The sequence below is a fragment of the Eptatretus burgeri genome, chromosome 6, assembly GCF_056783735.1.
Source record: "Eptatretus burgeri isolate ZD-2024b chromosome 6, Ebu_testis_v1, whole genome shotgun sequence".
Lineage (NCBI taxonomy): Eukaryota > Metazoa > Chordata > Myxini > Myxiniformes > Myxinidae > Eptatretus > Eptatretus burgeri.
In genome coordinates, this window is record NC_140966.1 from 87,372,648 (window position 1) to 87,387,613 (window position 14,966).

Sequence of the window (14,966 nt, forward strand, 5' to 3'; positions counted from 1 at the left end):
GCCTGTCCACCAAATTTCGTCGAAATCATTCCACAACTTTTTGAGATGCCCCGCTAATAAACAGATAGACAGAGGTGAAAATATAACCTCCATTCACCTTCGGTGGTGGAGGGAATAACCCTACCTTATAGGATGACCCAACTTGTGCGTGCGTATGTATGTACAACACACACACACACACACACACACACACACACACACACACACACACACACACACACACACACACACACACACACACACACACACACACACACACACACACACACACACACCTGATTTTCCTATCTTAATATTCATTTTTCCACATGACAAAATTATTATAATATAATCAATACTTTTAAGGTGATTATGACTTTGATCATCAATAAGTCAATGAACATACACACTTGGAAGACATATACACTTGTGTAAATCCACAGACCTCAATCCATGATCCTCCTTGCTGACGGTACCACAACTCAATGTCAAGCTTTTCATCTCGGAACCAGTCTTTATCAGAAAACAAGAAGGTATTCCATAATACAGTTAACTGGTCAGAATTCCTTGGATCTGATAGGACGTTGGTGATTGTTGGGGCAGGTGGAATCACTTTAGGAGAGAGGAAACAAAAAAAGGAGATGTAGAGTGAGTGGTCAGACAATGCATGAGAAGGAATTAAAAAAAAAAAACTTTTCAGGTGGAGACAAAAAATAATAATCTGAAAATAGGGAGTTAATGGGTGAATGTTGGCAAATAAATGGCAATGAATGTAACGAGACCAAGTGTGTCGAAGGTCTTGCTGGTGGCCTTAAATGTTATTGCTTGTCTTCTCAAATTCTGATCCACTGCTGTCACTCTGTTGCTGTCTCGTGATGAAGCCCTCGCAAAGTAAATCTTAACTACCCACAGCATACAAGGTTTTTATCTATCGGTCAATGGAACACAACTTTCCCATCTGAGCCGGTTTAACTCCTCTCCCAAAAGGGAGGGCAGCACTCCATTGAGCTTTGGACAAAGACATTTTATACTGTGAATCCTTATTTAACATCCATCTTTGCAAGATACTGTGATATCCAAAGAACTGAAAATCAGTTTGCATATTTTTCAGTTATTTAGTTTTATGCCTGGTGTTGGCTTAATGGTTAGGGAGGAGGGCTTTGAATCCTAGGATCCTGAGTTCAAATCCTGCTCAGCTGTTGAATTAATACCAGGTGGGGTTGACTCTGCCTGTCATCCTTCCGAGGTCGGCAAAACGAGTGCCAGCATGCTGGTATACTGTGTCGGAGTGGCGACCCGTCCAGGATTGTACCCAATAGCCAAGGAGACTGCTTAGGCAGCACCAACGCTCTGCACAGTGTGGTCCCAATGGAATGGATGGATATTATATATATATATATATATATATATATATATATATATATATATATATATATATATATATATATATATATATATATATATATATATATATATGTGCTGTTTATAGTGTCCAGATATGTTCAAGTGCCACACCAGCTTTGTAAGGGTCAATGGTGATGTTTTCAGAGCAAACAGTGCCGAGATCATTCTTTGCTTCCACCCAGAGAGTCAGTTGTTTTATGATGTCGGGGTGACCCTTCATCTTCAGGGTGCAGTGTTCCTCCCCCTGGCATGTTCTTAATACTTCAGACCTGATAATGAAAAAAAATGTTACACCGTGAACAGGACTTGCACTTTATTTCCATCAATTTTTTTTTCTTTTCGGAAAGATGCATTTTCTTTCTTTGCCACAAAAGTAATCAAGTCGAGAAAAATGAAATCTATTGCGAGCATACTCACAAACACCTGGATGTCGTTGGAAAATGCTATTAAAAATGATGGCACCATGATCTACTATATTTCCACAGCATGTAAGGCTCAGCTCTGATGTTTACATCACCGACGGCTCTTCATCATCGGGGGATTGCGCAGACATTGCGTGCGAGGTGTTATGTATCCTCCCCAAGACTAAGTAAGACATCACGTAACTTACATTTTCATTTCGTGAAACCTAACGTCGTTCTCATTGTCTTACGTGTGACATTGGGTGTCATCATGCATGTGTACGGGTTGACTTACCTTTAGTAATATAAAAGGGAGAAGTCGCATTATCAACACATGATCACCAAACTATTAAATTGCACTCTGCCATTTTAGGGTGCATGATACGATATGAACCTGTGCCTCTTGCACTATTTGTAATTGTTCTGTGTTGTACTATGTTATGACCTTGCTGCATTGACCTTTTCTATGATGCACTATGTTCACAATGCTGATCAAGTCACTCCATCTTGGACATGCTGCTTCTAATCACCCAACAATGGATGGAGGCCCTCAATGTCAGTCATGAGATCAGCGCCGTCTCTCTGGACATATCTCGTGGTTTTGATAGTCTTGCATCCTGCCTTGCTCTCCAAACTCTCTGCCTATGGCATCCAATGCCAACTCCACAGATGGCTTACTGACTTCCTCGACTTTTGTGACCAATGTGTGGCACTCAACGGAATCCTTTCATCTTCTCTCACTGTCAAGGCTGGAGTGCCGCAAGAGAGTCTTCTGTGCCTAGTCATATTCCTGATCTTCATCAATGATTGCTCTGACTCTCTGGAAAATCCCCTTTATCTATTTGCTGATGACTCCACCCTCTGTTGTGACATCCCTCATCCTTCAGACAGGCAGACTGCAGCCTCTTCCCTCTCCTTCAGACTTTGATGAAATCACAAGCTGGTGAAACACTTGGAATACGTCTTTTAATCCTGACAAATCTCACACCCACTCTCTCTCTCTCTCTCTCTCTCTCTCTGAAAGGACCATCTGGCAACCCCATAATCTACCTTCTTAACAATCCTCTTGAGGAAGTTCAGTCATTCATACTCCTGTATCTCACTATCAGTCATGATCTTTCTTGGACAAGCCACATTTCAAAGTTGGCCTCCAAAGCCAGCCGCCAACTGAGCATCCTCTGTCGTACAAAGTCTTTCTTTGGCACAGCTTAACTTCTATCCACATACAAGGCCCTCATCCACAGCTTGATGGAGGACTGCTCTCCCCTCCAAAGCTGGCTACACTACCTCACATATTGCTCAGCTTGATGCCATGGAAACCATGACCTCCAAGATTATTGGAATAGACCGCGATGAAGCCGAGTCTGTGGCCTGTCACTTCACCATCACTGACAGGTTGGTGGTCTCTGTCTTCTCCCACCTATTTTCTGGTCTTGCATGCTCCACTCTTTCTGTGCTTTGTCCTCCTCTGAAGTTTCTGCAGGGCACACACGGTCCACCCTTCTGGTGAAACTACCTAAATTCAGGATCACCGCTCACCTCCACTGTTCCTTTTTTCCCACCTGTGGAACCAACTTCCACATTCTCTTCAATCTCATTTTTCCCCCCCAAGTCTTCAAGATAGCTATTGACCACCACCTCTGATTGTCCCCAGTCTAAAAATATGATCTTTTATACCCTTGTTTACCCCCCCCACCCCTTCCCTCCCAATCCTCTCCCCAATTCCTCGTCCATCCAAATTACGAGTTTTCCCTCCCTGAAGTTCCTCTGTATCCATCTTGACCCCATGCATCTTCTTGTCCACCTACATCATCTTGTCCACCCCATGCATCCTTTCCATTAATCATCTTGTTCACCCCAGGCATTCTCTCCTGCCCCCCATTCCTCCCCACACCCTTTGTTCATCCAAGTCTCCCTCTATCTCGACCTTCCACTCTGCTGTTGGTGTTTCCCCACTCTCTCTACTGTTCCTTTGCATCCTGATCCGTTCAGTGTGAGCTATTCCACGAGTCTTGACTATGTATAAAAAAAAATTGTACTATACTGTACGATCCTACACTGTGCTGCACAGACCGACATTGTCATGCAATATGTTGTAGTAGCATATACTCATGTGCTTTATGCAGTTATAATACACGAGGACGTGTTGAAAAGTAATGCCTCCTCTTCTTTTTTTCCAAAACAGCTAAAGATATTCAAACGAAACAAAGACAGATACTAACATCAATTTTTATTCTACCATGGGACATACTTATTCCTCAACATAATCAACATGCACTGTGGTGCGCATGTTTCTGCCAATGTTCAAGTAGTTTTGTGATGCCAGCACGATAGAATTATGTGTCTTGCTGACTTAAGGATTGTCCTGGTTGTTGTTTTTAAGGGTTGTCCTGGTGGTATTCCGATCTGAATTCTGGATCAAGATGCAGGGAAACCACCCATATACTATACCAGATGTTTGTCCATTGGTTACTTATGTCCTTGTAATTCAAGTAAAATTAGTGGTTTGCTCATGTCCTTGTAATACGGCACTCAGTCGGGTGCACACCTCTGCCAGGCTGAACAGTTTACATTTTGTATCCCACCGATAGACTGGATCCGATAAGTTTGGTGTTGGCTTTGTGGTTAGGGCGGTTGGTGTGGGATCTTGGGGTCCTGAGTTTGAGATCCTGTCACTCATTGAATTAACACAAGGTGGGGTTGACTCAGCCTGTCATCATTCTGAAGATGGCAAAAGGAGTATCAGTGTACTGGTAAAAAGGGGCAATGCATCAGCGGTACAGCCGTGCCCTGAGCTAATGATGCTACCCGCATCCTTGGGCTGCATATGAAGGAAGAGGAGGAGGAGGCTGGATCCAGATCCGGATCTTCACCCAAATCAAATCAATTCTTCCTTGTCACGCACACCCAACCTGTCCACCAAGTTTTGTCTGAATCCGTTTGTAACTTTATGAGATATCTTGCTCACAGACAAGCAAACAGACAAACAGACAAGTGTGAAAACATAACCTCGGTCCACCTTCGGTGGTGGAGGTAATAAGATGGATGCAGCCACAATCACAATCACTCAAGTGGAAGGAAAAACTGGAAACTCGGAGAGAAGTGGGTGTGGGGAGGATTTATGGGTGTATAAAAGATCATGATCTGAGATGGTGGTGAACAGCTGTTTTGAAGCCAAGAATGGAAGAACGGGATTGAATGTTCCACAGACAGATGAAGTTGGTTCCACAGATGGGGGAAAAATAAGAAGGAATGAGTGGAGATGAGTAGTGATTCTGGAATTTGGGAGTTAATGGGTCACTGGCAGATCGTGTGAATGCTTCAGACACCTGGGGAAGGGAGAGGGGATGGGACAGAGCACGGAAATGGCAGAGTGTGAAAGACCAGAAAGGAGACAGTGGAAGATGGAGAGACCATCGATCTGTTTATGATGTGAAAGTGATAGGCCCAGAGACTCGGCTTCACCACAGGAGATTCCAATGATCTTGAAGACGTTGATTTCCACAGCGTCAAGTTCTACTCCATCAAGCTGCGGTTGAAGGCCGTGTAGGTTAATAACGGTTCAGATTTGCCAAGGAACGACTTTGCATGACAGAGGACTCCCAGTCAACAACTCGCTCTGGACACAAATTTCGATATGTGGTTTGCCCAAGAAAGATCATGGTTGAAAGTGAGGCCCAAAAGTTTGAGTGATTCAAATAATTTAAGAGGATTGTTGAGAAAGTACAGTAGATAGGAGGGTTCGCTAGACTCTCCTTTCAAAAATAAAGAGTAAGAGTATGAGATTTGTCAGGAAGAAAGACTTATCTCAAATGTTTGATCCAGCTTGTGGTTATATCAAGGTCCAGAGAGAGGGAAGAGGCTGCAGCCTGCCTGTTGAAGGATGAGTGATATCATAACAGAGGGTGGAGTCATCAGCAAATAGATAAAAGGGGATTTTTCTGAGAATCAGAAAGATCATTAATGAATCTAGGACTGGGCCATGGCATTGTCTTGGAGCACTCCAGCCTTTACAGGGAGAGGTGATAAAACGATCCTGTTGAGAGCCACACATTGAATGCGGTGATGTGATCGGCCCAGGTCATGTGTGTTTGTGTCCTGCGGTGATGTTGGCTGACTTCCAAGCAGATGGAAGAGGATCTACGTTCCCAGGACAAATGCTCAGGTGGACAGAGCAGAAAGAGGATGTGCTGGAGCAGCAGAGTAGGTTTTTTGCCTAAGTCTGCTGATGGCATTTGGCCAGTTGCAGAAAATATAAAACTGAAGTGAAGATGACCAGACATCAGATACAGAAAGATGATTCCACAATCAATCTAATAAGGGGAAGAATGAATACAGTTTGTTAAACCAGCCTGGACTTGGAAAGGAGAGCAGGTGAGGGTTTCCAAAGGAACATGTGCGATATGCGGTGGTTAGGGGAGAGTGTCGAGGTAGAACAAGGCAGGAGTAGCAAGGAACAATTTAAACTTCTGTAAGATAGTCCATCAACTTGTCTCTCCTGTGGGAGTGACAATCCTTGGGAATTTGTCTCCTTGGAGATATCAATGAAGCTTGGTGTGGGTTTTGTGGTTAGGGTGGCTGGCTTGGGATCTTAGGGTCCTGAGTTTGAGTCCCATTGGCCGCTCAATTAACACCAGGTGGGGTTGACTCAACCTGCCATCCTTCCGAGGTAACTTTTTGAAAAATAACAATTACTTGAACAATTACTTGCACAAGAAAATAACAATTATTTGAACCGTTAGTTTTCTGATTTTGAGAATAAGCAGAAACAAGAATAAGACCAAACGTCGCTTTTAAAAGAAGAAGTTGCAAAATATCCTTCCAGCTCAAGGCCACCATGTTCCCACCAACGTAATATATACTTCTCACAAAAATTAATTAAGCAACAAAAGTTAAGCCTTGCATTGTCTTTTTTTTCTTTTAATGTTCAAACATGTTCAAATCTCCGTTGAAGAGGACCAGTGCATTAATCGGTACACCCAATAACTAAATAATAACCATGATGTCACTGGAGATAAAAATTAACTGATGTACAAACAACATGGCTATCTGAAAAGAAAGTGCAAATTGTCAAAGACGCCAGTCTACAAATGATCCCAAACAGGGTTACATTGGCAGAAATGGTTTCAATAACATACCGTCGTGGCCAAAAATATTGGTACCCTTGCATTTTTTTCAAATAACTCAATTTTTCTTGAAAAACAAGTTGAAATTGACAAAAGTATTTGATCTCCACAATTCTTGATTTCACTGTTAATATTACAGAACCTTTGGTTTTTATTCAGAGCTTAATATATCCTTTGAAATCATAAAATAAAAAGAAATGGCATTGACCAAATCTTTGACACCCTCGACTTAATATTTGGAAGCACAAATTAATATTAATAATATTAATCCAAACTTAATATTTGGAAGCCTTTAGACAAAATAATTGCAGTCAAGCACTTCCGACAGCCATGAATGAGCTTCTTACACCTCTCCACTGGCAGTTTGTCCCACTATTCTTGAGCAAACTGCTCCAGTTCTCCAATATTTGAAGGGTGCCTTCTCCCAACTGCTTTTTTCAGATCTCTCTACAGGTGTTCAATGATGACTTAGATCTGGACTCATTGCTGGGCACTTCAGAACAGTCCATTGTTTTGTCTTGAACCATTCCTGGGTGCTTTTTGAAGTGAGTTTGGGGTCATTGTCCTGCTGCAAGACCCATGACCTTCGACAGAAACCTAGCTTTCTGACACTGGGTGGAACATTGCGTTCCAAAATGCCTTGGTAATCTCCTGATTTCATGATGCTATGCACACATTCAAGGCAGCACAGGAACCCCAAAACATCACTGAAACTCCTCCATGTTTGACTGTAGGGGAGGTGTTCTTTTCTTTGAAGGGTTCATTTTGTTTTCTGTAAACATAGAGAGATGATGTGCTTGACCAAAAAGGTCTAATTTGGACTCATCTGTCCACAGGACATTTCCCAGAAGAATTTTGGCTTGTTCAAGTGTGTTTTGGTAAATTCCATTCGGTCTTTCTTATGTTTCTTTCTCTCTCAGCAGTGGGGTCCTCCTGGGTCTCCTACCATAGAACCCCCTTTCATTGAGTTGGCGACGGATGGTGTGATTTTAAACTGTCGTACCTTGTGTCTGAAGGTCAGCTTGAATCTGTTTGGCAGTTTATCCTGGTGCTTTCTCCACCATTTGAACAATCCTTCACTACAAGCTTTGATCAAGTTTTCTCTTGCTGCCACGTTCAGGGAGGTTGGCTACAGTACCATGGACCTTAAACTTCCTGATAACATTGCATACAGTGGAACATCAACAAGGTCTGTGGAGATGGACTTGTAACCTTGAGATTGTCCATGCTTTACTACAATCTTGTGTCTGACCTCCTCAGACAATTCTCTGGTTTTCTTTCTTTTCTCCATGCTCATTGTGGTCCACACAGTGACACAAAGCAGCAGAATGACTCCTTTTAGTTATTCAAACTGGTTGAATGAGTGATTTTTATATTGCAGGCACCTGCAACTCACCACAGGTGAGTTCAATTCCAAAGTAAAGGAGAATCACCTGCTTGAAATCTGTTATTTCTCACTTCTAAAAGGTGCCAAAAATATTGTCTAGGCCATTTTGGGATTTCTGTGTGGAAGAAGCTAAGATTTCGTAATTATTTCATATTTGTTTGTTTTGTTTTACACCAAACCAAACAAATACATATGTGGACACCAAAATATTTTATAATTTCGACAATATTCTGGAAGAAATCGTGCTTTATTTGAAAAAAGTGAAAGGGTGCCAATATTTTTGGCCACGACTGTAGGTGACCAAATATTGACCCCAAAAGAAGCTTGTACAAGTCTTGTCATAAACTAAATTCAATTATCAAGCTCTCCTTGTGGGATTTTACAAGAAGGCCACTTCCATTCTTTTTGGGTACTTCCATTTGGTTGATTAAAAGACTATGGGTGGACTTGGCAACCACAACCATGCCAACCCTAAAATGCTCCAAGCATGATCAATTGGATAAAAATCTGGAAATCATGCAGTCCAGTCCATAGTGTAGCAGGTGCAGGTTCATGTTGTACCATATCATGGTAGAATGTACATTAATACAGTTTCGTGTTTGTTTTAATGATGTGACCTCTTCTATATTTAAAAAGGCTAAGTCCACCCATACACATGCATGACAATACCCAAAGGTACATGCAAGACAATGACGAGAACGATGTTAGGTCTCACTACGATATGCATACTGTAGTCATGTTATGCCTTCCCCTTTGGGAGGATAGATAACACCTGGCATGAAATGTCGTACTGTCTAGAGGAAGGGCACTCGACGGTCGAAATGTCAGAGTTTTTCCTTGCCTAGTGGGAACCCATAATAGTTGGTGGTGCCTTCATTATTGAATTAGGACTTATGGTACATCACAGTGGATCCTCAGGCGTATCCAATTTCACATAATCTTCCTCCACACCATTTTGTGAATCCCATTGTTTACTTCACACTGTCGGTCGTTCTATTGACTACTACTTACTTTCGAGCTGCATGTAGGATAAAAACGGTTGAGATGAACGGCGGCCTTCCTTTATTCCAATGGCACTCCATTTCATCACCCGAAATATGCAACACACAACTCAGATTCTGTGGAATATCAGGGGGATCTGGAAAGGATGAGAATTGCTTAGAACAGAGTTAACCAATTATATTCCACCACCAATATCCTCATGAAACCACCATCAATTTACCACATAGGTACATGCCCAAACCCCCAGGAAGTGCCAAATACAGTGGCAGTAACAAAAATAACTGATGACATCAGCCATATATGTTGGCCAAATATAATATTTGGTGTGTAACAATTGACTGGAGAAACTTTATCTTTTTGGGGTATGGTAGTTGCATAAAATGCTAAATGAGAGTGGAAGCCTCGCAACGTGAGGACACCATGGAAAAGAAAGTTCACACACACACGGAAAGTCGGAGAAACTCACATCCAACGTCAATCGTTTTTCCATGCAACACCTTCGATCCAACGTATGTGCAGTATAACTTGCACTTGAGGAGAAATCTCCCCTTGGGAACGTGGGGTCCAGGCAACATCAAACCCAACTCCTTGACGTCTGATCTTTTAACGCTGTAGTTGTTCAGCACTTTGTCATTTAAAACCCAAGTCAGGTCATTGTTTGAGCAACGTGAAGGAAAACTGCTGCCCATTCTGCATGTGGCATTTAAATCCGAACCTACCAGAAGTACAGAGCCGGACTGCAAGGTTATATTTCCAAATTGTTGGCCTGAAAGATAAACATGACTATTTATCAGACTTTGTTCCACACCTGCAAATAGATGCTTTTACTGTAGAATAAAATGATCAATTAATCACTTGCCCGAGTATAGAGATGGAACAAAGGCGAAGAAGAAGAACAGGAGCCAGAGGATGGCCACTGTTTGACTCATCCCGGTTGAATTCATCTCAAAAGTTGCAAAGTCCTACGCACGGAACACTGTCATTGCATATTTACTGTATTTGGTGACCGTTTGTTCATAGATCATCCAAATCTCACAAATATCCATCAATTTCTTTGATTCTGCTTTCATTAATAAACCATGTCCTAGATATAATATACCTAGCAGCTCACTGGCATTGTGTTTTCCAAAAGGTGGTTTTCTCTTTGGAATGTCATTGCAGAATTCATCCTTTGAAAACATCATTGTGACATATACGGTGCAGCAAGATATTGACATTGCATGAACAAAAAGGGTTTTACAATGTTTCTCAGTGAAGCTAGAATCGGTTACTCTTAAAATATCTGAAATTATGGGTTATCAAGTGTTTTTTTCAGGACACCACTCAAATAGTAAAATTGATTTTTATGAAGTCCATCACCTATTATGTGTCTTATTATGGGGATGTATGCAGGGCAAGGACTTCAGGAGATTTAAATGCACTTTTCAGCTGGCTTTAGACCGAGGTGATTCATCCATGTAAATCACAGGTAATTCGCCATAATGTGGATGGGGTTTCACCCAAGAGTCACCTTGGGCTCACTTCACCATCAAGTGTATGTCACATGGGATCCATCCATGGCTGGTGAGCAAGTAGTGCAGTAAATGGAAACTTTGACATAAATGTAACTTCCAATAATCAACAAGCCATCACTTCCAATCCATCTTTATTGTCTCAAGACTTAAATCTCGCTACTGAGCTGTCTAGTCTGGGTTTGAATATCAGCCCAGCTATAAACTGTCATCCACTTGTTTTACGGGCAGGGTGATTCATCAATGTGTGTGCCGTCCCTTGGATGGATGTTAAATTATGCATCCTGTCTGCCGGTATGAGTTGGTGGACATTAAATATCTCAGTGTCCTTTTCAAAGAGTAGGTGAGCTATCGCCGGCACCATGAACAAAGTACAAATTCCTTCCCTGACTTCCTGAGTCGGAGTGGCAACCCAACCAGGATTGTAGGCTCGTAACTGCTAAGGCAGTAGCAACAATCTGCATAAAAGCATGGTACACGATGATCATGATGATAGTGTTTTAGAATGTGATCCACAGAAGCGAAAAATAATAATAATAATACTAATAATAATAATAATAATAATAATAACAAGTCTGGAGACGGCAATGGTTCACGAGCGGTATTTGATGATGTAGATTGTTTCAGAAGTTAAGGATGTGACAATGTGATAATTTTTGACCAAGTTATAAAAATGATCAACATGATGTGGTACGAGTGACAGGTTATTAGCTGCAAAATGTCGAAAACCCGGTTTCGTTCCACAACTTTCAAAATTTGACCTTTGCATAACCTTTAAAGGTCACAAAACAATGTTGTGGACATTAAAATAAGGAAACAGGATACGTGCTATAGCTTATTGGAGTTAGTTCATCAAAGAAGGTCGAAAACCCGGTTTGATTCCCACAACTTTGAAAATTTGACCTTTGTGAACTTTAAAGGTTAAAGGTCAAGGATTATGACCTTCGGTGCAAAACTTCCTCTGGAACATTCAAGGAACAATATAATATAACGTCCCTCTGGAACATTCCAGGAACAATATAACGTCATATAGGCTATATGGCATTTCGCATTCCTCGGATTATCCATACTTTGATGAAATCAGCGTAAAAACAAACTTGAAGGGGGCGCCATGGGCAAGGTGTTCAAGATAGAGCAAAATGATTTCAAGACTTTAGGTGGGGAATGACCTCAAGATTATGCATAAAAAATATTGTCATCCTAGCTCTCAAAGTTTGGGCGGTCATATGATTTTTATGTCAAAATTCGCAATTTTCTAAGTTTGTGACCTTGCCACCTTGCCCTTGGGATGAAAATGAAAAAAATCGAGCTCCATGGGGCTATGCAGGTGCCATTGGGCTAACCAAATACTGAAACCCCTGCCAGATTCGACAAATCCCCTCGGAGAAGATGTAAGTTGAAATCGGCTACCCCCTTAAAACACATGTTTTTTGGGCGTGGCTCCGCCCATAATGGGCGCACCACGCCCATTCTCAGGAAAACACAACTAGATCATGATATAAACCTCCCACCAAAATTTTATCAGGATCGGATCAAAATCCACGGAGCTATGCTCGGGACAGACAGACAGACAGACAGACAGACAGACACCAATAACGAATATAGTGGTCACTTACTGACTCGTGAACCAATAAGAATAAAAATAGAGGCATTCATCAAGTGTTTGTCATTTTAGTTTCTTTTGGAATCCTCTTTTGTGTTTCAACAGAAACAGGAATAAAAGAAAATAAAACGAGAGACAGATAATAAGAAAAATAAAGATCTTATGACTTAACAGCTTTCCTCAATTTTGTTTCACTGTGTGTGAGTTTTCGATTAATCAACACTCCCAAATCTCCCTATTATTTTGAGAACAACGTTTTTGGCAAAAAACCCCCTCTGCGTTGAGACTGGCTCCTTCACTTTTTGGCAAATGGCTGCATTACCTTATTATACCAACTCAAAGAAAGCCCTTCTATCAGTGGAATTTTGTTTTGAGAAATCACATCAAAAAAAAATCTCACCTCCTCTTTGTGAAAGACACCGTGAGATCTTTAAGATCCACCAACTAATGCCACCATATTGGACACTAAGTTTAATGTCCATCTGAGGGATGGCACACATTGATGTATAACCCTCCATGCGAAACACCAGGGTGACAGTTTATAGTTGGGATGAGATTCAAACCCAGGCTAAACTATCATGACAGAATTGCAACTTCTCTCTATGATTGAAGACAGTGAGGTGTATCAAAAATCTTGCATGCTATTATTATAAAGTTGAGCCAATCAAGTCTGATTATCAAAGATTTAAAAGATGACCAAAGCAAAAGTGCAAAATTATTGTTTGTATGTGTGTGTGTGTGTGAGGGGGAGGGGTGGAGGGTGGGAGCAGACAACACAGTGCTTGGCAGCGATAGATAAAGCTAGTGTGGGTTTACGTTGCATTTCACAGGGGGATAAATTGTAAATCAAAAGAGGTCATGTTAATACTTTACAGTGTAGGAATATGGTGAGGCTTTGGATATTTTGTTCAGTTTTGGTCATCACATCTGAGGAAAGATATCGCTGCCATGGAGAAGGTTTAGTGTAGGGCTACTAGATTGATTCCGAGGCTAGCTCGTCTTAGCTACGAGGAGCGACTGAAGGAGACACAACTTTATACATTAGACAGGATGTGATTACAAGGGGATCTGATAGAGATTTTTAAGATAATGAAGGGTACTGTACAGACAAAATAAGTGCAGACGAGTTTATCAGCAGAAAGGACAGACAAAGATCTTGGAGTAGAGACGAGGAAGATATGACATTAGTAAGGCAGGGCTCTTTCACTCAGAGAATTGTTCATGCATGGAATGTTCTCCCTGGAAATGTAGTGGCAGAAGAAACAGTAGATGGAATTTAAATTGGGTTTGGTGGGGACCTAGAAGCATTGGGGATAGAGGAGGAGTACATTGGATATCGGCAGGGCTTGTAGGTAGCTTGGGTATGGATGGGTGATGGTATACAAGTGTAGTGATTGTGATGTTCGTGTGAGGTTCTCATCAAAAAGTGATTGTTTGTCGGTGGTTTGTTCATTCCCCACCTGACAATCGTCTCCCCCTCCACTCCCCCACCCCCCCACCCAAAAAAGGACATTAAAAATATATTTTATGTTGAAAAAAAACATCACCCCTGTGTCTACCCTACTGTCTTGTCCCCAAACCACCTAAATGGAATCAAGTCGATAAATAGAAATATTCAATTAATATAGAGTTGATGTGACACCAGCACGATTGGCCAAATAACACTGAACAACAAATTTCAAAAATTTTTTTTTACTGGAGATGTGTGAAGTGATTAAGACTAATTTGGGTACGCTGATTTCAAAAATCATAACCGTTTTGCTGTATCACGTCAGGATTTTCAGGAACAGAAATATTCCCATTGCCTAGAAGTCAGGATTTCAATGAAATTTACATATGTCTTTGACATGTCTATTTCGTACAATTGTTGTTAACTTGTGTTATATTTCTTTCTTTCAGATAAAGATGAGTAGGCGTTCCTGTACCAATCATCCTGACAACTTCTGTTATGTCTGTGGTCGGTATACCAAAAAAGATCAACAGCGAAGTATATCTACAGCAGTGAAAATGAAGGCCGCCTACTTTCACTACTTCGGGTGTAAGGTGGGGGACCAAGAACAGAGCTGGGCACCACACATCTGCTGCACAAGCTGTCACACAACCTTGACTCAGTGGTTGGTGGGCAAGCGCGCGAGCATGCCATTTGCGGTGCCCATGATATGGCGTGAGCCGCAGAATCATCATGATGATTGTTATTTCTGCTGCACAAGCATCGCCGGCTTCAACAAGAAGAATAAAGGTCACATCAAGTACGCTGACTGCGTCTCTGCTCGTAAACCTGTGCCTCATGATGACGAGAACCCCGTTCCAACACCTCCAGCTGATCAGAACATAGCTGTAAGCAGTGGTGAAGAGGATGGTGATGATGAACCTTGGAACCCGACACTCAAGAATCACACCTTCTGAACCAGGGAGACTTAAATGATCTTGTAAGAGATCTCTCGCTGTCAAAGGCGAAGGCAGAGCTGCTTGGATCAAGGCTGCAGCAGTGGAATCTACTTGAACCTAACACCAAGATATCCTTGTTCAGAGCACGTCACAGAGACATGGCTG

The 14,966-nt window shown here is 41.7% G+C and overlaps 1 protein-coding gene across 5 annotated transcripts in view; it reads right to left on the reverse strand.

The window, feature by feature from the left end:
- LOC147025269 (interleukin-6 receptor subunit beta-like) overlaps positions 1–14,966 on the reverse strand; it is a 46,969-nt gene that overhangs the window by 23,132 nt on the left and 8,871 nt on the right. For 4 of the 5 annotated variants that reach the window (XM_085886088.1, XM_085886091.1, XM_085886089.1 and 1 more), the window contains 5 exons: positions 10,159–10,261; positions 9,766–10,065; positions 9,309–9,435; positions 1,495–1,652; positions 425–591 (listed from right to left, as the gene is read on the reverse strand). In XM_085886088.1, coding sequence (XP_085742214.1) covers positions 425–591; positions 1,495–1,652; positions 9,309–9,435; positions 9,766–10,065; positions 10,159–10,243 — 837 coding nt within the window. In that variant the 5' untranslated portion in view covers positions 10,244–10,261. Of the gene's footprint in view, positions 1–424; positions 592–1,494; positions 1,653–9,308; positions 9,436–9,765; positions 10,066–10,158; positions 10,276–14,966 lie in introns of all 5 variants that reach the window. The other variant, XM_085886090.1, reaches the window with a different exon arrangement.